This window comes from Chrysochloris asiatica, unplaced genomic scaffold (assembly GCF_000296735.1).
Source record: "Chrysochloris asiatica unplaced genomic scaffold, ChrAsi1.0 scaffold00059, whole genome shotgun sequence".
Classification (NCBI taxonomy): Eukaryota; Metazoa; Chordata; class Mammalia; order Afrosoricida; family Chrysochloridae; genus Chrysochloris; species Chrysochloris asiatica.
Window position 1 is genome coordinate 17,532,017 of NW_006408577.1, and position 24,965 is coordinate 17,556,981.

At 35.8% G+C, this 24,965-nt stretch overlaps 1 protein-coding gene across 1 annotated transcript in view; it reads right to left on the bottom strand.

Annotated features, from left to right (window-relative positions):
• TMEFF2 (transmembrane protein with EGF-like and two follistatin-like domains 2) overlaps nucleotides 1-24,965 on the bottom strand; it is a 362,975-nt gene that overhangs the window by 330,141 nt on the left and 7,869 nt on the right. Inside the window, exons 3-4 of the mRNA XM_006864057.1 lie at nucleotides 18,878-19,007; nucleotides 14,761-14,787 (exon numbers count right to left, since the gene is read on the bottom strand). Coding sequence (XP_006864119.1) covers nucleotides 14,761-14,787; nucleotides 18,878-19,007 — 157 coding nt within the window. The remainder of the gene's footprint in view (nucleotides 1-14,760; nucleotides 14,788-18,877; nucleotides 19,008-24,965) is intronic.

The window sequence follows — 24,965 nt, forward strand, 5'->3', positions numbered from 1 at the left end:
CTGGGTTCACAGATGAGTCCTCCTCCAGATCTAGTGCTCAGCCCATGGCAACACTCCCTTCTTGGGGTCATTCATCTTGAATAACTGATCAATTGTGGGATGTGAAGGGCTAGTCATTTCACAAGAGCTCTGCTGAGGCTTTGTTTTGATTGCATCAGTTCAAGTCCTTTGTTTTGATTGCATCAGTTTTATTCCTGTTTTCCTCCTTTTCAAAGCTACACTACTTGTAAACTTTCAACATGCAAATCTCAACCTTAAAGTGTACTTCTCCAGAAACCCTATTTGGATCACAGATGAAGAGACTGAAAACAGTGAGGTTAAGTATGCTACCTAGGCTCACAAGGCTGGTAGGTTCTGGAGCTAAGGTCAAACCCACAGAACCTAACTCTGGATAGTGTATGTTTGGCCATATCTATAGCTACCACTTAAGGATCTATGGTAGCATAGTGGTTGCCTCAAGGTCAGCAGTTTGAAACCACCAGTCATTCCACGGAAGAAAGATGTGGCTTTCTGCTCCCATAAAGATTTATAACCTTGGGAACCCTATACAGGGTCGCTATGAGTTGGAACTGACTCCACGGCACACCACCACCACAACTGCCACTTTCATAACTATGCTGTCTGTCTGTCTGTCTATCTGTTTTTTAAGAGTTTGAAGTATGCCAAATACCTTAGCTGGAATATCTATAGGAATTGGGTTCAGAGATGAAGGACAAATGTAGATGTTAGTCATGTGCTATAGCTGAGGAATATGACTAGCTTAGACAACAGAAAACAAAATCATTCAACAGTTGAGTTCAACTGTTATGGACAGAATATGTTATCTCAGACATAAAACTGAGAGTGGACAGGAGATGGGATAATTACAATTTATAGGCTTATTAAAAGAATTTTTGATTTATATAAACCATAGAGTATGGGACCTGGTACAGTTGTAGACAGATATAATTAATGATTTGTTGTCTACTAAGCATAAGACTGGCGACCTGGTACAGCTCTGTTGATTAATGCACTGGACTGCAAGGCCGGTTTGAACCACAAAGTCGGAGGTTCAAGCTCACCAACAGCTTCTTGGAAAACCTATACAGGGTCGCTATGAGTCAGAACCAATTCAATAGCACTTAACAACAACAACAAGCATAAGACTGCTCATATAAGGAATGAGAGACATTGTGGGGACAGGAAGCTTACTCAAAGTCTAAAGTCTTCTGCTTACTCTGCTCTAATTACTGGTGGGAGTTTGGGAAAAGCCAAGTGAGTTAAGGACGTTCTAATATCCCAAATTAACTCTCTTTTATCCATCTCTTTTCATTTTCAACCATTCTTGTTGTTGTTGTTAATTGCCTTCAAGTTGGTTCCAATTCATAGCAACTCTTTATACAGTTTGCAGGCAGTGGCTGCTGAGCTTGAACCTCCAACAGTGCAATTCAAACCAACTTTTCAGTCCAGTGCATTAACCCACTGTGCCACACCAAAACAACCACTCTTAGAATTTATATATTAGTGCTGTGGGTTAATGTGCCAGACTGCAAAGCCATTTGAATTACAAGGTTGGCAGTTCATGCTCACCAGCTGCTCCTCGGAAACCCTATAGAAGGTCACTATAGGTCGGAACCAACTCAACAGCACTTAACAACAACAACATCCATATCTTATAAAATGTAAACACTATGTATATATGGAAAATACTATTATTTTCTCTCTTGACATTTGAGGGCTATCTTTTGTTGTTGCTGCCGTCAAGTGCCATTCAGTCATTTCCAACTCTTAGGGACCTTATGCACAACAAGACAAAACACTGCCTAGTCCTGAGTCATCCTCACAAAGTTGTTAAGCTTCAGCCCATAGTTGCTACCATTGTTGCAAACCATTTTGTTGGGAGTCTTCCATCTTTTTTGCTGACACTCCACTTTAGCGTGGGTGTCCTTCTCCATCATATCTCTCCTGATAATATGTCCAAAGTATGGGATGAAAATATGCCATCCTGGCTTCTAAGGAGCATTCTGGCTATATTTCTTTCAACATAGATTTACTTGTTCTTCTAGCATTCCATGGTACTTTTAATACTTTTCTCTACCATAACTCAAATTAATCAATTCTTTCTTAATAATTGTTCAACTTTCATATGCATATGAAGCTATTCATATGCATATGAAGGACTTCTGGTGTGGCACTGTAGATCAGCAACAGACTGTGAACTACAAGGTCAGTAGTTCAAACCCACCAACTGCTTCTTGGAAACCCTATACAGGGTCCCTATGAGTTTGAACCGACTCAATAGCATTTAACAACAACAACAGCAAGAAGGTACTGAAAATACCATGACTTGGGCAAGGCACACCTAAGTTCTCAAACCGACATATTTGCTCTTGAATGCTTTAAGGGGTCTTATGCAGCACATTTACCTAATGCAATTCATCAGTTAATTTCTTGACTGCTCCTTCCATGAGTGTTAATAGTGGATCCAAGCAAAATGAAGTCTCTGACAACTTCAATCCTTTCTCCATTTATCATGACGATATTTACTGGTTCATTCCTGAGGATTTGTATTTTATTTACATTGAGGTGAAACCCATACTGAGAATTTTAAGTCCTCTTCGCTTCCAGCAAGCAAAGTTGTATCATCTGTATGTCACAGGTTGTTACCAAGTCTTCCTACAACCCTGATGTCAGGTTCTTCTTCGTATAATTCAGCTTTTCTGATTATTTGCCCAGCATACAAATTAAATAAGTATGGTGGAATAACCACTTAGTGTCTCCTTATTCTGTTTGAATGACTGCCTCTTGGTCTATGTAGAGGCTGCTTGTGAGCACAATCAAATGTTCTGGAATACTCATTTTCCACAAAGTTGTCCAGAGTTTGACATGCTCCACACCATCAAAATCCTTTGCATAGTCAGTAAAGCACAAGTAAGAACCTTTCTGATATTCTCTGTATTCATCCAAGATCAACCTGACAACAGCAATGATATCTCTCATTCCACAGACTAGTCTGAATTTGACTTGCATCTTCTGGCAGATACATGTCAATGTACTGTTGCAGTCATGCCTTACCATATTTTGGGGATTTTTGTCCTTTTCTGTTGAGTGCACATTAAGCCAAAGTCTGGCAGGCATCAGCTACAAGCAGGTTCAGCAGAAATACTGATTCAATAAGAATATTCTACAAAACATGTAAGGTCTGAGGTTTTTCTAACGCAAAAAATTGTACTGAAGGAAAAAGGACAAGATGCATTGAAGACATTAGTAAAGAGTAAGGTTCCAGGAATTTATGAAACAGTAACTGTAGTCTTTCAACAAACTGATGTGACACTGGACGCATTCAATTCATCTATGCCAAGGAATTTGGAGGATAGCTACCTGGCCAACTGATTGGAAGAGATCCAAAATTGTACACCTCTCCAAAGAGAGGTGATCCAACAGAAAGCAGAAATCATCTGGCAATATCCTTAATGTCGCTTGTAAGTAAAATTTTGCTGAAGATAATTCAAAACCAGCTGCAACAGTACATTGACTAAGAACTGCCAGAGGTTCAAGCTGGACACGGAACAAGCGATATCATTGCTGATGTCAGACGGATCTTGGCTGAAAGTAGACAATACCAGAATGCTGTTTACCTGTGTTTTATTGACGATGCAGAGGGTTTCAATTGTGTGGATCATGACAAACTATGGTATAATTGCATAGAATGAGTAATCTGGAACACTTCATTGCTCATGAGGAACCTGTACATAGATCAAAAGGCAGTTTGAACAGAACAAGGGAACACCAGATGATTTAAATTTGGAAAGGTGTGCAGTAGGGTTGTATTCTTTCACTAAACTTATTCAATCTGCATGCTAAGAAAATAATTCCAGAAGCTTAAATATATTTACAAGAACATGAAATCAGGATTGGAGGAAGACTCATTAACAACCTGTGATATGCAGATGATACAACTTTGCTTGCTGAAAGCGAAAAGGATTCAAAATACACACTGATGAAGATCAAAGACCACAACCTTTGGTATGGGTTGCACCTCAACATAAAGAATTCAAAAATCATCAGCACTGGACCAATAATTAACATCCATATAAAAGACTGAAGTTTTCAAAGACTTTGTTTTGCTTGGATGAACCATCAACACTCATGCAAGCAACAGTGAAGAAATCAAATGATGTATTTTTTACATTTGGCAAATCTGCTGCACAAGACCTATATCAAGTTCAAAAACAAGGATATCAGTTTGAGGACTAATGTGTGCCTGACCTAAGCCATAGTTTTTTCAATTACCTCTGACAAATGTGAAAGTTAGATAGTGAATAAAGGAGATAGTAGAGGAATTGATTCATATGAGCTATGGTGTTGGAGGAGAATATTAAAAAAAAAAAAACAGGGAATGTCAAAAGGACAAACAAATATGTGTTGGAAGAAATACAATCAGAACACTCCTTAAATGCCAAGATGACCAGACTTTGTCTCTCATACTTCGGACATATTATCAAAGAGGGATCAGTCCCTGGAAAAGGTCATCAAGCTTGGTAAAGGGGAGCGTTAGCAAAAAAAAAAAAAAAAAAAGAAGACCCTTAATGAGCTGGATTGGCACAGTGGCAGCAGCAATGGGCTTAAGCATAGCATTAATGTGAGGTTGGTACCGAGCAGTGTTTCATTCTGTTGTGGATAAGGTCAATATGAGTAGGTACGGACTGTTGTTGTTGTTAAGTGCCGTCGAGTCGGTTCCGACCCATAGCGACCCTGAACAGGGTTTCCGAGGCTATAAATCTTTACGGGAGCAGAAAGCCTCATCTTTCTCCAGCGGAACAGCCGGTAGTTTCGAACTGCTGACCTTGTGGTTCGCAGCCCGATTCGTAACCACTACGCTACCAGAAGTACCAACTAGACACCACTTAACAGTCACAATGACAACAGTGAGTCAAAACTGATTCAATAACAAAGGATTTTGGTTTTATATGTTTTTATTTAAATGGAGGATATATTCCTTTCACTATAGTCTTCAGAATATTCATTTAATGTTTTGAAATTTCAGCAGTATTCCCTATTTCTGTTTTATCTTGTGCATAGATGGATTTCTCTTCCAAGATTAGTACCAATGTTGTGACTTTACTTCCTTTGAAATTGTACAGCTATCACCTCTAAATATTAAAAATTATGATTGTAGAGTTCCTGTTATCATCCTGGCTTCAATCCTTTAAATCACTGACTTACAATCATAATGAAAAGATTCAAATTTCTCATAAAACTCTCCAGAGAAATTACACTTTTAGTCAGAGTAAATTGGAATAAAGAGCAAAGATAATATGAATTTTAGATTAAAAAGAAACGCTTTAAAGTTCAAAGTTCTTTATATCAATTTATTATAATTATCTTTCCTATACAGAGATTTTATTGTTTTACTGAAAAAATAAATGAAGTACCAAAGAGACTAAGAGTAAATATCAAGTAGGCATTCTTCGATCCAATTAAAAATCTATAATACGTATGTCCTGATTCACAATCCAAAGCTATTTCTGTCACATTATATACAATTCTCCTTCCCTAGAGATGCTGAGAAAATGGATGATTCAGCCAAAAGTTTGTAGCACCCATTTCATAATCCTAAGCAATATCCTCTAGAAAAAACGCACTACCGCTATTGCTCTACTGGAGTAAAAGGTGGGGTGGGGAATGAAGGCTCTTATTTTCTTTTGTTTTTGAGATGGTAATCTTGTATGAAAACAAACTACTCTCATGTTGACAACAAAGGCTCCTTTCTTCTTAATTTTCATAGTCCATTATTTTCACTTTGTTTCCCTTCTTTCCTTTGCTTGCTGTCATTTCACTATGTGTGGCTTGTTCATTCTGCCCTATCTCATCACTCCATCCTGATATTGTTTCTCTCCAAGTGAAGAGAAAGTAAGATGGATTCCAACCAACGAAAAGATGAGATGAGATGAGATTTTTTCAGATGGCCATAAGCTCATCTCCTGGCAAAACACATCTCCTCAAGTGTGAAAGAGCGAAACACAAGATAGTTTCTGTTTTCTCCCCATATGTATTACTTTAGGAAAATCTCAGACCTTGCAATACCCTCACTGAATCAGTATTTGTGCTGAACCTGGTTGTAATTAATGCCTGTCAGACTTCGGCTATACTGTGCACTCGACAGAAAAAGCAAAAAATAAAAACATGTTGCAACTGACAGAACCTGATGATTCCAAAAAGGTGAAGAAAGAACAGTTTCAGGTGATGACAGGTATAAATACAATGACATGGCTTTGTTGTTGTTAAACGCTGTCGAGTTAGTTCTGACCTATAGTGACCCTGTATAGGGCTTCCAAGAAGCAGCTAGTCAGCTTGAACTGGCAACCTTCTGGTTCAAACCAACTTTGCAATCGAGCGTAAGCATATTTTATGGAATGAATATTCAACTTCTTGTTATTCATAGTAAACTTAACATTGCATTTCCAGGGGGTTGTTTTTCTGTACATAATTTGAGTTATAATTTGTCCTCCCATTTTGTTCTGAGAAGAGAATTTACAAAGTAACGTCTTTGAGGGTAAAGAACTGTGTCATATTTATCTTTATAGTTCTAAGAATCTTACCATAGTTATATTATGCTTCAAAATACCAATTGCTATCGAGTCAAATTCCAACTCAGTGGCCCTAGGACATAGACAAACTTTTCCATAGGATTTCCAAGGCTGCAAATTATATGGATGCAAACTGCCACATCTTTCTCTTGCAGAGCAAGTTGGTAGATTCAAACTGCTAAACTTTTTGTTAGCAATTGATCACTTAACCACTGGGCCACGGGGTCCTAGGTTATACTATCATTGCTGTTAAGTGTCCGGGAGTTGGTTTGGACTCATAGCAACCCTCTGTGGGATTTCCAAGGAGAGGCTAATGGGTTTGAGGCACACATTTTGAGGCAAACAGTCCAGCGCTTACCCTACAGCACCGCAGACTGAATTAAACAGAATTCTTGAATATCATCAAATTCACATTGGAAAGATAAAACGTTTTTACAAAAGATTTTCAAATTCTCACACTTTTTACAATATTCTCCTAGGCTTTAGCAATCCACATAATAAAAAATAATGACTTGAGGTCTACGAATTGCTGTAGTGCAAACCTTTCTTGTTCTATCCATAACATACAGGAACTAAACATGAAAATTATGGTTATCTTAAGTATTTTTATATCATATAATTTGCAGATAACAATTTTACCTCAAATAAAACCAGTATGTGTTTACTGGTTTCTTATGCAAACATTATTTAAATCACAATGACCATGATAATTCAAAAAAGCAGGCTTTTCATTATCGAATTATTTTATACATATGCTCAGTTTTCTTGTTGTATGCATCTGATATTAATGTATTAAATCTGCATAGGTTGTTAAATAAGCCAGGGTTTTATTTTATCTCAAGAAATAAAAACATATCCATTGTACCTATTCTGTGTACCTTAAACATATTTTATTTCTTTAGATATTATCATATTATATCCCACTGAAGCTCATTAAAGTTTCAGTTGCGGATTTTGTACAAAGTTTCCCTGGTGGCACTGTAGAAAAAATACTGGACTGCTAACCACAAGGAGTCCTGGGGTGGCGCTATGGGTTAATGTGCCAGACTGCAAAGCTGTTTGAACTGCAAGGTGGGCGGTTCAAACTCACCAGCTGCTCCTTGGAAACCCTGTATAGGGTCGCTATGTGTCGGAATTGACTCAATGACACTTGACAACAACAACAACCAGAAGGTCAAAATTTAAATCCACCAGCGGCTCCACTGAAGAAATAAGAGGCTGTTAGCTCCTATAAAGATATTTAGTCTTGGAAACTCTATAGGGGGGCTATGAGTCAAAATCAACTCAATGACAGTGAATTTGATTTTTATTTTGGGTATAAAAGCCTAAGGAGTTCTGGTGGTGTTATGAGTTTGGCTACTAATTGAATGGCTAGTTGTTGGAACTCACCAGTTGCTCTATAGAATGAAAAGGTGGCAGTTTGCTTCCATAGAGAAGGCTAGCATTGGAAACCCTATGAAATAGTACCAGTCAGAATTTGACTCTACAGCAATGGGTTTGCTTCTTTGGTTTAATAACAGCATTTGTTGTTACTGTTGTTCAGTGCGGTAGAGTCCATTCTGACCTGTAATGACCCTGAATAGGGCTTCCAAGTAGCAGCTGGTGAGCTTGAACCACCAACTTTACAGTTCAGACAACTTTGCAGTCTGACACATTAGCCCACAGCGCCACACCAGGACTCCTTGTAGCAACATAATTAACAAAAATACACTTACCAGGATTTAACAATTATTTTAATATTTGAAATATGGTGTTCATTTTACTGGATTTTTCTAAAAGAATACATCAAAAATATAATCATCCTAGGATACTTTTAAAGGAGTGAGATGGAAAGTGTGCATAGCATTGCATTCTATAATATGATTGACTTTGGAAAAAAAGCAGGGGTGAAAAATTATCCTTCAACCACCCACACACTCTTGGATTTTTAGAGGAGGCTCCTCTAATACTTTTTCTTACTGCAGTATTTGTTGCTTAAGGAAGTCTGTAGGTGGATAAGATGTTATTATCCCGCCTACACACACCCGTTTTCTTATTTATGACATTAAATCTCCATGTATATAAGCACTTGAAACACCAGCCTCTTTCTTTCAACCAGCTTCTGCAATTCTTTGAAATCTGGTCCACATGTAACCTTCCTATAGCATGGGTCACAGTTAATTACAGTTTACCATGAATATTTATTCACGTGAGTCTATCCAAATAAGGTTATCTGATGTAGTGATTGCTTTCCAACTAATCACTCTTGTTTGAGAATGTTGTTGTTGTGTTGTTAAGAGCCATCAAGTCGAGTCAGTTCTGACCCATAGCGACCCTCTATGGGGTTTCCAAGGAGTAGTTGGTGAGCTTGAACTGCCGACCTTGCAGTTCAAATGGCTTTGCAGTCTGGCACATTAACCCATAGCACCACACCAGGACTCCCAATAAACAACAAGTTTTATGTTCATAATGAATAATATAGAGATATTCTTTGGATTAAGTAACTCTGGTAGATTAGTGGTTACGAATCGGGCTGCTAACCTCCAGGTCAGCAGTTTGAAACTACCAGCCATTCCCCAGGAGAAAGATGAAGCTTTCTGCTCCTGTAAAGATTTCCAGCCCTGGAAACCCTGTGCAGGGTCACTATGAGTCGGAACTGACTCCATGAAACTTATCAACAACAACAACAATTCTTTGTATTAATGACTTTCTTGAATACTAAAAGATCAGGATACAGTCACTGAAATGGGCAAAGCCAACCTTTAAGATTCATTTGCCATATTTGTTTGTTGTTACCGTTAGGTTCCATCAAGTCAGTGCCGACTCATAGTGACCCTATGCACAACAGAACGAAACACTGCATGGTCCTGGGTCAACCTCACAATTGTTGTCATGCTTGAGCCCCATCAATGTTTCCACTTTGCTAATCCATCTCACTGGGGGTCTTCCTCTTTATCTCTGATCCTCCATAGTACCAAACATGATATCCTTTTCCAGTGACTGGTCCCTCCTGACAATATGTCTGAAGTATGAGAGACGAAGTTTGACCATTCTGGCCTCCAGGGTACACTCTGTCTGCACTTCTTCCAACACAGATCTGTTAGTTTTTTTGGTAGCCCATGGCACTTTCAATATTTTCCTCTAACACCATAACTCAAAAGCATCAACTCTTCTGCCGTCTTCCTTATTCACTGTCCAGCTTTCTCATGCATATGAGGTTACGGAAAATGCCATGGCTTGGGTCAGGTGCACCTTAGTCCTCAAGGTGATATTTTTGCTTTTCAGCACTTTCTAAAAGTCTTGTGCAGCAGATATGCCTAATGCAATACATCATTTGATTTCTTGACTGCTGCTTCCATGACTGTTGATGGTTGATCAAGAAGAATGAAGCCATTGACAACTTCAATAATTTCTCCATTGATAAGAATGTTTTTTGTTGGTCTAGTTGTGAGGATTTTTGTTTTCTTCAAAAATCCATATTTGTTTATTATTCTAAAATTACCTTTTTGAATGAATTCACAGAACATACTAGAAACAGATTAAACACACTTTACCTAAACAAAGTTAGCACTTCAAATAATTTTACCTATATAAACAGATCAACAGTTAAAGATTTACAGTTCCCTATCAAATATATCGACTCCTAGTGTGGCTCTGTAGGATCAGCACTGGACTTCAAACCCAAGGTCGGTAGTTCAAACCTACTAGCTGCTCCTCAGAAACCTTATACAAGGTCTCTATGAGTTGGAATTGACTTGACGGCACTTAACAACAATAACATAAAATATAATTGCTGTTGTTAAGTGCTGTCAAGCCGGAACCAACTCACAGCAACCCTGTATAGGAGTAGCTGATCAGACAGAATCGTCGACATTACAATGCAAAGTGACCTTGCAATTCAATGCATTAACCCACAGTGCCACACCAGAATGCCACATAAAATAAACATTGATAAATAAAAATAAAATTAATGAAACCTTTATATCCTTTTTATAATATAATGAACATGTTCCCTCAAATGCAATAAATGATAGACATGCTCTTGTACAATAAACTAAGCTTAAATTATTTTAAGAAAAATCAAGGTCTAATCTTCATTGCTAATGCAACATTCATTAAAAAATCTAGGACAATCTAGAAGAAAAGTTAAAAATGATGAATTTTTAAATGATTTTTAGATTTGGTCATTTAATTGTATTATTTGTGATAGTCACACATTATAAATGTCTTGCAAACAAATTTGATCTCTTCACTAGTCAGATCAATGCATTCCACTTGGGAGTTAAATTAACTTTTCTTAGAATAAGAAATAAGAAACATAAACATTAACCACCCAAAGTGCTTGCAAAGATATCTTGATTATTAACTAAATACACATTACTGAGACTATATCCTATAATTTAGAAGAACCAGAGTTATGATAATCAGATTAGCCAATCACAGCTGATTCAATCACTACCTATTAATTTAAAGGAAACTTCTGGCTACTCTGATACCTTGGTAATAAAAATTCAGTCAGGATGCAGAGGCAAATATATCCTCTGTATAATAGAGATAACAAATCAAAACTACACCTACTGCCATCAAGTTGATTTCGACTCATAGTGACTCTATATAGAAGAGAGTAGAAGTACTCCTATAGGGTTTCTAAGACTGTAAATTTTTATGAGAGTAGACAGCCTCATCTTTCTCCAGTGGAGCACAGATGGTGGATTTGAACCACGAATCTTTTTGTTATCAGCCTAATACTTATACCACAGAGTCACCAGGATAGGTCAAATATAATTTACATACAATCCAATGGATACATGAATAGAATTTGCACATAGTACTCTAAACCATGTTTTTAAGGTTCAGATTATTATGATTTTTTTAAGGATTTTGTACTAAAATAAAACCATTCTTATTTCAGAGCAAAGTACCACATTGACTAGAACAATAATTTGATCCAAATACACAAACACACATACATTCAGTCAGATTTTTAAAAGCAGAGTATCCATACAGGAGTAAGTCCTCATTACCATAACCTTCAGAACAAAACTTAATAGATTTCAACTCAGAATAAATGGATTATACATATATTTTTAAAGCAATATCTTTTTACAACTTGCTTTATTATTTTCTCCAAGGCACAACTGAAGGACCTATAATAGAGAGAAAAGTAAAATAGAAGGAAAAGGAAATAGGTTTGCTCCCAATTGATGTATCACTCAGATTCCATAAAATGCAAGTTATAAAACTTCATATTCATGAGGTTAAAATCATTTCTGAAAATAAGCCGTTTTCAGACCACAAGATAACATAATGAACCAAAGATTTTAATATAAAGTGCAATAAGGAAGAGTAGGTTTGATCTCACTTTCTACTTCTGTGTTAAACAGGGCAAATGAAAACTAGAAACTAGTAACTGAAGCAGAAACCACTTCCTTTTATTGAGAGAAAAAAAAGTAATGGAATGATACATGGCATAATATGGAACTCAGGCAGAAAAAAATTACATGTTAATCTTGTAACAGAAAGAGCAATGAAGATACTCTATGTTATATGAGCTGGTTTGTTTAGTTTTTAAAATTCAAGAAAATAACAAAGATCCCTTACAACACATAATGACTAAATTCAGCTTCTAACAGAAAGGTCAATAGTTTGAACCCACCAAAGGCTTCTTGAGAGATAGGAAAAACAAAACAAAACTGGTGGTCTGCTACAGGCTTAAAACACAAAAAAACAGAAACAAAATTCCCATTGTCAAGGAGTTGATTCCAATTCACAGGACCCTAAAGGAAAGAGTCGAACTGCCCCATAGGGTTCCCAAGGCTATAATCTTTATGGAGTTAGACTGCCACAGTTTTCTATGCTGGGAGTTAGAACTGTGGAGATTCTATGTTGTTGTTGTTGTTGTTGTTGTTGTTGTTATGTGCTGTGGAGTCGGTTCCGACTCATAGCGACCCTGTACAAGGTTTCCGAGGCTGTAAATCTTTATGGGAGCAGAAAGCCTCATCTTTCTCCCGCGGAACAGCTGGTAGTTTCAAACTGCTGACCTTACGGTTCACAGTCCGATTCATAACCATTACGCTACCACAGCTCCTTGCCGAGATTTATAGGGACAGTTAAAACTCATGCAAAGATTAAACAATTTAAACCCAACACATCATCTAATAAATTAAGTAGTCCAGGTGTGGTGCTATGGGCTAATGCAATGCGTCAAACTGCAAAGTCATTTGAATTTCAAGGTCAGTGGTTCAAGCTCACCAGCTGCTCCTTGGAAACTCTATACAGGGTCACTATGGATCGGAATCGACTCAACGGCACTTAACAACAACAGTGCAAACAGCTGGAAAGTAGAGAATTTTATTTATGAAGGGCACTTTCAAAAAGTTCATGGAAAACTATAATGAAAAAATAGAATGGTATTTTTCCATGAATTATATGAAGCACACTCATAGCTACTTTTTTCCAAAGTAGCATTAAAAAATGGATAAATTTATGACTATCCCAGTGGTAAAATATCAACTCAATTCTCTGTGCTTCCTTAAGATTTCATTTATTCTTCTAAGCCCTTCTTTTAAAAATTCTAGGGAGCTCTGGTAGCGAATCGGTCTGTGAACCTCAAGGTCAGCAGTTTGAAACTACCAGCTGTTCCGCAGTAGAAAGATGAGGCTTTCTGCTCCTGTAAAGATTTACAGCCTTGGAAACCCTGTACAGGGATGCTATGAGTTGGAACCGACTCCACGGCACATAACAACAACAGGGAAGCTTATTTAGAAATACTAAATAAGCTAGAAAGGAAAACAATCTAACAATTGTATTTCTCAGAGGTCGTAAAGAAAGACATAATGTCACATAACTATCCAACATCACTTGACATTGGACACATTTCCAGTTCTGTTAGTACTCAATCATGGCTTTTGTTCTGTTTTAGACTTTATATAAAAACAAAAACAAAAATTGCTCCAATATGCTGCTAATTGTGTTCTCTGCTTGTTGCTTATTTGCTAGTTAAGCCTTTCATTATATGCATATAAGGTAACTTGAGAAACCTTTCAAGTGTGAAAAGATAACTAGATAAAGTCTGCATTAAAGATGAGACTTCCCTAATCTAAAAAGGCTTCCATTACTTACCATTTATAAAATTCTTCATTTAAAACCAAAGTCAATTTTCATATACACAACTGTTGTTGTTGCTAATTGCTATCGAGTAGGTTCCAACCCACAGCAACCTTGTATAGGACTTCCAAAGAGTAGATCGTAAGCTTGAACTGCCAACCTTGCAGTTCAAAGCAATTTTACAGTCCTGCACATTAACCCACAGAGCCACAATTATTTAGGACAATAAGAATTATAAGAATGTTTATATGGATCTTTTTCTATCTCTTCTTATTGTTCTTGTTGGAATTACATCCAGTTTTTTTTGCTTTATGTGTATGAAAGTCAAATTTTGTTTGGATTTCACTTAAAATATCATCTTGGGGGCATTTACACTGAAGGTTCAATCCATACATAAAATCTTGTTTGGCAAGAAATTCATCAGATCCAATTTTAAAACCTTGTATCTCTTATCTGAATACATCCTTAAACACAAAACTAAATAATGAAAATCTATATGTTATTTTAGTAAAATTACCTACAGAGAAATATCAAAGTAAAAATAACATTTTTTTGTTTAGTCGCTTAAGTTTTGCTTATATTTTTCACATTATTATTTTTTTAAATAAATTAACATAACACCTTTTCGGTTTCAAATGATATACTTGATAATCATGATCTTATTTATATGATAGATATGCATGTGTTAATATACATAACATGTAACTTGTAACTGAAGAAAGTTTTTATGTATTTTCAAAACAAAATATTTAAAGGATTTCCTCATGAATTTTTTCTGTTCTGTCAAATGTTTAATAACATCTGTTGGGAAGATTTGGCTTTATGCAATTCTGTCTCAAAGACAGACAAAAACAAATGAACAAAGAATAGTGGCTCAAGGTAGATGTCCTATGTATGATTCATAAATAAACCAAATGATTTCTATACTTGGTTTATACAAATGCTATATACATTTACTTATGTAACAGTAATATTTTTGTTTTCTTTTTTCCAAAAATGCCAAATGTTAAAATTTCTCAGATATTTGTAATAGAAAATATGTATATAAATATTCACAAAAATGTCCAATTGTTCGCCTTTAGACATATAAAAAGGTAACTCCTACCTCCATCACCAGATCCTGATCCTGCATCTGAGGGGAGAAAAAAGGGACTTGCTTGAAAAATGAATCAAAACACAGCTTGAATTAGTATTTTTAGTTCAAGTTTACTTTCAGAATGTAAGCCTTTCAAATAATTGTTTGACAACGTTACTAATATTTTATAAAATAATGTATATTCATATTAATTTTATCTCATTCCTATTCATATAAATTAGAAAATCAATTCCCAATTATTTAGGTGTCATTGAGTCAGTTCTAACTCAGAAGGGCCCTGTACACATAAGGTTTTTGAGGTTGTAAATCTTAACAGGCAAGAAACCTCATCATTCTCCAATGGAGAGGTTGGTCAGTTTGAACTGCTGACCTTGTGGTTAGCAGCTCTCTGCTTATCCTATGCTTATCCCACCAATGCTCCTTTGAAGAAAGCATTATCCATATTCCAACCATTGACTGTAAAATTCTTCATATTTTTTTAATTTAAATAGGCTGAATTTGATGTATTTAACAAAAATAAAAATGAAAAAGAGATTCTTATAGCAATTGGGAGTTTTAAACATGAAATAGCTTAAGACAATTAACAAGTAAATTCATAATTATGGCTTATATTCTTGGGAATGGCACAGGTGCTAAAAGAATAGTTTAAAAATTATTACCTTTTAATATATTTAGTAAAATGTTCTCCAAATACCACAATTGTGGATTTATCTATTTGCTAAAGAGACTAAAATATCCTTGTATTTGAAATCAGTAGATGAATATGCCTAACTTTTGCTTTCGTGCTAAAATTGGATATTCCCTTAGCAATGTTGGCAGAAAAAACAAATCTTTCTTCTGGATTTCTCTTTATCCACTTCTCTTTCTTCCTTCCCACATACTCAAAACTGATCAAAGTTACCTATCTCTGAGAACTCAGTTCCCAGAAGTACTCAATTGTCTTTTTTCTCTCACTTTGTCATAATATTGGAGTTAGTTATAGGAATGACCAAGACCCCACTGAACTTGATCTCTGAATCAAATGTATTTTATTGGGACTGCTTGGGGTTAAGTGGAGACACCATCTTCCTACTCATCCCAATTCTTTCCATTCTAAATCCATTTGATTAATATGTTAATGTTAGTATGCTATAGGAAATAAACCAATATTGGTGTATTCTGTCTGGTATGCCCTCATCCCACATTAAAATTCCAAACAGGATTCAAGATCTAGATCAAATGCCACTAAAATTGTAAACATCTTTAAGTAAAGAACCATGCCTTGTTGATCTTCCTATACTTAATTCTACTGCATATCTGTATTCTGGGTTCTAATTCCTATTGCTTGGATTACATAAGAAATGTTATTCAACTTTTCTAAGCTTGTTACCTTCTCTATAACATGGGTATAGTAATACTTTCCTCATTGAGACATTTTGAAGCTTATTACACAACAGTAGATTTTAAATCCTTAGAAATGGGCTTTGACTATAACAATTTAAATAGAGAGTAAACATCTAGCTGAATTATTCAGCTGCAGATTTTCTAATAAGTACATGTTGTTGTTGTTGTTGTTGTTGTTAAGTGCCGTCGAGTCATTTCCGACCCATAGCGACCCTGAACAGGGTTTCCAAGGCTGCAAATCATTACGGGAGCAGAAAGCCTCATCTTTCTCCCGCAGAGCCGCTGGTAGTTTTGAACTGCTGACCCTGTGGTTCGCAGCCCAATTCGTAACCACTACGCTACCAGAACATACAACTAATGAATTTAAGATAAAATAGCAGTAGTATTTTGGCTTGTATTTTCTATGTATGATTTTAAAAATTCAAGGGGCAAGATAATTAAGACTAGCTATGTTTGATTTGACTCAAATTAAGTAGCCAGAAAAGAGAGGATACATTAGCAAATGGTCACTTAAGTTCATGTCATCATTATGAGTTAGTGATGGGATGTTTTAATGATTTCTTCATTATAAGATGTGCCATCTGGGCAAACTAGAGATAAGTAACCTACTAAACCCTTAATTTAATTCAGCAAAATATAATAAACATAAAGTTATTTCTTCTACTTTTATTCCTAGAGATGACAACTTGCAATCCCCATTCAGTGTTAAAAAAATTTAAAAATACAAGGAAAAACAGGGAATTGGAACAAATGCTGTTGAATTATGATACACGAAGGAGACTGTAGTCATTGCAATGAAATGATGAGTGTAAAAGCCAATGTTCTCCCACGTAAACTATCACTCAATTCACAATAAAAACTTAAGAAAAAAACAAAAACCATAGAAAACCTACAATGAAAAGATTGAGAATCCTTTTTTAGATAAAAAAATTAGAACTTAAATTTGCTTACAGTCAGAGCTGAATAATCAAAATTTCTATTGTCTCTTTATTATTCAGACAAAAACTTTTAGATTTGCAAGTCAATGGAAGATACACTCAGCAAAACTGACTTCCTAATTAAATCTGTAGAAATCTAAGTATGTGAGTTAGCTAAGAATTACTTAATTTTCATAGTATATCCAACACATTGGAGACTAGAATGGAGAGACTTTAATGAATCAGGACCATGGAATTACATATGCTGACAAGAATTTAGAAGTCAACAAATAAAAAAAGAGAAATTTCTGTTTCCTAGCTCTGGTAGCATAGTGGTTACGAATCGGGCTACTAACCTTAGTGTCAGCAGGTCAAAACTAACAGCTATTCCATGGGAGAAAGATGAGGCTTTCTGCTCCTGTAAAGATTTACAGCCTCGGAAACCCTGTACAGGGTCGCTATGAGTCAGAATCAACTCCACAGCACATAACTACCACCACCACATAATAACAGCACATAACAACAACATTAATCATAACCATAAATTTAAGGCTGTTTGTCACTACCATTGCTTGCTTGCTGATCCTCACTTGACTACTGTCGGAGATGGGTAGATGTCCTACATTATCTCAAATAAGGAAATCCTTTATCAACATTCCATGGTGTCTGCCTATATTCTTTCTTTCTTATTTCTGGGAGTCAGGGGTTCCATTTTTTTTCCTTTTCCATTTGTCTTAAAGGGCTATTTTTAGCTTTTAATACTTTGATCTGAGAGTTGTAAACCAGTCCTATTCTTACCACACTTGGGAGAACTATCCAAAGACCTTTCACTTTTATTCATTATTTCTCATTTCCTTCCTGCACAGTCATCGTACATAGAACTTTGAACATAATGCTAGACTAGAAAGATCTGTTATATAAGAGGGTCTTTTCTATAGAATAGACTTTTCCAGGCACTGTTCAATCTTACCCATTTTCATTTTTGGAGGAAATTTATATTTTACATTACTATTATTTTCTTGAAATGTTACTATGTATTATTAGAGATAACTATCATAGGACAGTAAAATTTCTTTCAAATATGTGATTTTGATATTCTAGCCTAATCTAAAAACTTAGCTTCATTTTTAAGTATTGCTTTACTCAAGTTGGCTTTCTTCTATTTGTTTTTTCTCCCTGTAATGCAGCTCAGCTCTAATATGTACTGTGTCCAGAAGAAAAGCTTTTCCTCCTCAGTTTATCTATAGCATTCTATATTTATTATAATTTTTAAAGTTTTCTAGAATTTTAAGCTAATTGTTCCAGAAAGGGCATATTTCTTTAGAAATAATATACATTACCAATACATTCTTAAATATAATCTAAGAAAGGATAAGAACAGCATTTTCCAGGCTTATAAGGGTTAGTTACATCTTAACTTCAGTAACCACACCTACACATTTGGCCTCCAGAAGTAAATGCTATTACTCAAAACAAACAAACAAATAAACTGCATTTATGTATACGTAAGGTTTCATATATTTCACAACTGAATGGTCAATCTAGACTTGCCTTCTATTTAACTACTGTATTGCTTTAAGAAATGTACTTATATGTATTAAAATGTACCAACATCCTTATGGTAGATTTTCTCTTTTTTCCAGAAGTGCTTTGAAATGCAAAAAGACAAAGAATAATGCATACTTTGTATAATGCATGCTTTATCCAGTGAATATGTAGTCTGAATTATTTATCTTAAGATAACATAACAGGAAAAGCAAAACATGATCTTATGGTCCAGAATCCATTCAGAAGGTTGCTGGCTGTCTTCAGGGTCTTATACATACCTGTGGCACATGATCCTTCTGATACCACAAGTATCTCACTCTGTTGTTTGCATGCAGCCTGCCGCAGGTAACACTCATTCTGGTAGCTCTCCCCATTGGAGCCACACACAGGCACGTAGTCACTGTTGCACTGGGGAACATAGATGTAAGTCTATGGTGAGTACTGGACTCAACTTCTCTCTGACACAACCTTAACAGAAACCATTTTGTTTAAGAAAGCACGTGTCTCTTTGTGACCTTGAAAGAGCATCACTCCCATGCACACAACAGCAGTGTAAGTCAGCCAACCAGTCATTTTATTCAGACAAATTGAGCAGGTAATTCCAACAAAGTGATTGGACTAGACACATGAAAAATATAAAGGAACAAGCCTATCGATAATATTCAATACTATGATTTGATGAAAAAAATCTACACATGCAACAATATTCAAACTATCCAAAAATAGTCTACCTATGTTTGAAGTACATGTATGTAATAGACATGACAAAGCATGTAGTTACTTCTTAGTATGTTTTTTTTTTTTTTTTTAATCACTGTTAGATTTTAAGTGTAACAAACTTCCCAATATTTGGAAAAAAATACTTGGTTGACTAATTGATGTTTCATACTTTTCTTAGACCATTGGGCACTAATGCAGGCAAAGTCTACAGGAAGACAAGATATTGATGATAGACAAAAAAAGAACAACTGAGAAACAACTGAACTTTATGTAAACTTTCTTGACTATTACAAAGCATAAAGATCAAATATTCTGTGAAAAATTGATTTCTAAAACAACCTAATTACAAAAAAATCCACATTTTAAAGTGGAAATTAGGCAACCGACAGGGTATATTCATCATAATATAATCACACTCTAAGGCATTAGAGATACTTGGCTGTGTCCTATACCTGCTAATTACACCAGGGATGTGATTACCTCATGATTACTGCTACCGATGCACTTCATTGTTTAATTATAACAAATATAATGATCAAGATGATTATTTATAAATGCTCACCTCTGCCAGAAACTAACTAGGAATGTGAAAATGTTTTTCTGTTTCCAACTTTTATTCAACCATTTGGATTTTTGATGTCTTGTAATTTCATAAAACATACAAAATAAATCAACTATCTATGAGATGGCTAGGGAAACCCCAACCCAACTGATATATAAACCTAAAATTCTATCATGAGCAAACTTCAATTCAAGAGTTGATTTTTTTTTTTTAAAGGAATAAAGTCTTTAAGAAGTGATAATCTGAGTGATTACCTGAAATTTATGTTTTTGCTATTTTCTTACAAAATTTAAATGATCTCTACTGTGAATTGAATTGGAGTCCTGGTGCTGTGCTGTGGATGAATGAGCTGGACTGCAAGGTCAGTTTGAACTGCAAGGTCAGTGGTTCAAGTTCACCAGCCACTCCTTGGGAACCCTACACAGGGTCAATGAGTTGGAACCAACTAGACAGCACTTAATAACAACAACAGCATGGACTGAATTGTGTTCTTCCAAAAACAGATTGAAATCCTAACCCCTGTAGCTATGAAAGTGATGCTGTTTAGAAACAGGATTTTCAGTTTTTTGTCACCTCAGTGATGTCATACAAGAGTAAGGTGGTTCCTAAATCTAATCCCTTTGACTAGAGACTTATCAGAAGGAGAACAGACAGGGAGCGAGAAACAGATTCAAGGAAAGACACCTGTGATGATCTACCTACAAGCTAAGGAACACCCAGAGGCTACCACCCGGAAAGACCTTCTATAGCCGATGCCCTGATTTGGACTTGTACCCTTCCCCTTCGAAGCTGTAAAACAGTAAATCCTTGTCCTGTATATTTGTTATGTTATGTTATGAATTAAATTGTGTTGGAATTTTAACTCCTATACCTGTGGATACATTCCTGTTTAGACAAAGGATTTCTTTGTTATGTTAATGAAGCACTGTCAGTGTAGGGTGTGTCCTAAAGCTAAAGGCTTCTGAGTTATATAAAGAGCAGATCAGACATAGATGTATAGACACAGAGCAGAGGACAGATGTCATGTGAAGATCCCCAAGGAACTAAGGAAAGCCCAGGGTTACCAAGAAGGAAGCAGCTGGCATAGCCAAGACCCTGATTTTGACTTTCAGTCTCTAGGACTATAAACAGATAAATTTCCATCTGTTAAGGCCACCCACTTGAGATAGTTTTATACTGCAGCAGTAGGGTCCTAAAACCTCCTTCCCAATCAACCATTTAACTCTTATTCTTTGTCTTTGCGTGATAATAGCTTGTTTATCCTAACAAATTATGAATGGTATAACTCAATGTTATCTGAAATGAAAGTTTTATTTCAATGTCTTGCTTGTTATCTATTAATGAAAAACTCTTAAATATAATATTCTACTAATAGTGATACATATTCTTCCAAACAGTCAATTCAAATTATACCACAATCATATTGTGACAACCATAATTGTTACATCCTGATGTATCACACATTTTACAAATCTTCTTTATTTCTATGATTTATAATCCATACATTTTGGAAATCCTTTAGAAAATTATACTATTTGTTCCCAGACTTAGTCTATTTCTGTGATAACATTTAAGAAACGGATTTGATTGGAGCTGTTTTTTTTAAAGGAAGATCTTGAATTCAATAGGCAATCTACTTCTGATCAGGTGACATCTGCATTATGACTCTGCCTTCCACAAGTTTTCCAAACATTTTTCTTACCTTACAAATGAAAATTCCTTTAAAATCAAGCACCTCGGCTATTATTAAAGAAAGAAAACAATAGCAAAACATCAGCAAACAGTCAAAATTTCCTGTGAATAGTAGTACTGAGGAGACATCAAACAGGATTGTTGCTCAAGTCATAACTATGGCTGGTGGATGGTTAGTTACTTAATAGATGTGCTGAGTTCAAGATCAAGATTAGAAGAAAGGATTGATGGAGACCCAATAAGACTATAATAGTATAAGCACATATGGAATAAAAAGCAGAAAGAAAGTAACAGTTGGTAACATATTCAATAGATTTTCTGACCCTTTCTTTAGGCAGTTGCTATTGCTAGTGGCGCTGAATCGATTTGGACTCATAGCAACACTGTCTTCATTAGGCAGTAGAGTCATAATTCATAAATAAGTATAGAAGGCTAGACAGCATAGCTTCTCATGCTCAAGTCATAGCATTCTTGGACCTTGCTTACAGTACTTCCTATGTAGATGATTGAAATCAAGTTTTCTTCTCTCCAATCACTAGAATTCTCTATTTATCATGTACATTCATTTCTGCAGTTTATTCAAATGTAGAGTCAGTGGACAGTGAATGGAAGTAGGAAATATTTATTATCTCTGTTGACATGCTAATACACAATGCTCATATGCATCCTAAAATATCAAACTGATAAAGTGCTCGCATGCCACATCTGAAAGATGCAGCAAGCCAAATGTGAACAGTGCTAAAAACAGTGCTGCCAAGTTCGAGGCACATGCCAAAAGAGAGATTTGTATGGAGTTGAAAAGAGCTTTACTGTAGATTATCAGCATAATGGTTTTGGCCCTTAGCACCATGACTTGCATTCATTAATATGAATAGCACAAGACAGAAGTAAATTCTAACTCATAACAGCTCAGGAGTGGGAGTTTGGATTTATACTCTTCCATTTCTCCTATTGCCTAGGTGTGGGGTCTTGTATATGGTGGTGGTGGTGGTTGTGTGCCACTGAGTCAGTTCTGACACATTAGTGACTTTGTACAGGGTTTCCAAGGCTGTACATCTTTACAGGAGCAGAAAGCCTAATCTTTCTCCTGTGGAGTGACTGGTAGATTCAAACTACTGACCTTTCAGTTACCAGCCAAGCTCATTATCCACTATACGGGCTCTTTCTTGTGGATGTTGTTGTTGCTAAGTGCCAGCAAGTTGGTTCTGATGCACAGCAACCCTGTACAGGGTTTCAAAGGAGTAGCTGGTGGTTTTGAACTACCACCTTGTGGTTCAAACAGACCTTACTGTCCAGTGCTTATCTTACAGCACCACACCAGGACTCCTTCTTGTGTATTGTTGTTGTGAGGTGCCATCGAGTTGGTACTGAAACGAAACACTGCCCAATCCTGGGCCACCTCACTATTGTTGCCACACTTGAGCCCATTGATGCTGTCACTTGGCCAATCCATCTTGCTGGGGGTCTTCCTCTTTTTCTCTGACTCTCCACTTTACCAAACATGATATCCTTTTCCAGCAACTGGTCCCTCCTGACAATATGCCCAAAGTATGAGAGATGAAGTTTGCTCATCCTAGCCTCCAAGGAGCACTATGGCTGCACTTTTTCCAACACAGATCTGCTGGTTCTTTTGGCAGCCCATGGTACTTTCAATACTCTCCTCCAACACCAAAACTCAAAAGCATCAATTCTTCTATGGTCTTCTTTATTCACTGTCCAGGTTTCACATGCATATGAGGTTATTGTGTATAGTACTCAACAATTAAATATTTTAAATGAATAAAGCTAATTTTTTCCATTTGAAACAGCTAATTGAGATGTCTGGGGAAATTAACCAAGACTTGTTTTTAGAAAACTTCGAAATACTCACTTAAAAAAAAAAAGATTTGCTTTTCATGACACATAGTTTAACTAGCAAAATCATATCTAACATAGATACCCAAACCAGGAATTTATAAATATAGGAAAATAAAATAAAAGAGGATAATGCTGAACATTAAAAAAATAGGCTTTTTATATTCAAAGATTCCAAATTATTGAAATTAGTATTTATCATGATACTGCTCAGCTTTAGATGAAGGGAGAGCTTCAGATGTTAAGTAACTTGCTAAAGGCCACGTAATTGGCTGTTACGAGAAAAAACAAGATTCAGGTCCAGATGGTTAGGTCCATAAATGTATGTGTTGTAAAAACTTCCTCCAAGGGAAGAAAGAGGGTATATTTTTCTTGAGATGTTTCAAAATCTGTTTTTCAGTAGAATAACTTTGTTCCAAAATTTACACATTGCTTAAGAAAAGAAGCTTCATACTATACTAGCGAATTCTATGACTTGACACATTAGAATATATGGAATTCATTTTGCTACAAATGAACAAAAATGTATGTGAAGATAAGAAGTTTTTCATATGATTTATTGCTTGCTTGGTTAATAAAGATATTTTAACTGAGATTTCAGCAACTATAAACTATGTAAAACTTATGTTTTATATATTGCCAGCACCTTCCATGGAGTCTGGCATGTAGAAGGTGTTCAACAGATGTTAACTGAATTCTGTTATATTCCCAGTTGTCAAAGGATTAGAAAGAATGAAATAGATATTGTATATTTCTCTTCCAAAAATAATTTTGAGAAACAGAGAAAATACTTGCATATGTCCCAATTCTTTGCCCACTCTGTAACTTTTACTTCTTTGTGGTTATATCTCTTTACTATGAAAAAATTATGTCAAAAATGTAACAGGACTATTACTATGGCAGAAGTGACTGTGTGATGTCCAAGGACAGGTGATTAAAAGCACAGCTGCTGCCTGGTGTACTCTCCCTGGATGTGCACAGTAGTAAGCCAGTCACTGTGTAATGAAGAAGCCCTAAATAGCCCATGTGCAGAGACCCACATGGAGAACAACCTAAAGCTTTCAGATTACTATAGCATCAAGTCTTTACTCTTCCCCCTTCCCTACCTCATCTAATGCTGACTAGAGCACAGGTGAACTGTATATACGAAGGACTGATGAAATTGCAGATTTAGGAACAAAATAAAAGTTCATTGTTTTAAGCTACCAAATTCTGAGTGATTTGTCACGAAGCCCTACAATTGTTCCAATTGTAATTCTGGCTTAGTAAATGAAGATATCTAACATTAAATTAAATGATTTCTGAAAAAAGCAAGACTTCATCATATTTTTTAAAGTGTAAATTGATCATAGATCATTTTATATATAACTAGTGGTTCTATGAATGATTAAATTTATGTGTATTTTTTCTCTTTGTCTTTCATCCCCCCTCTCCCTTTTTGCTCTTCCCTCCCAACCATCTATCCATCCATCCAACCATCCATCCACTATTTCCAAATTTTCAGTTCCATATTTATTTTTCCTGCTAGATTTAACAGC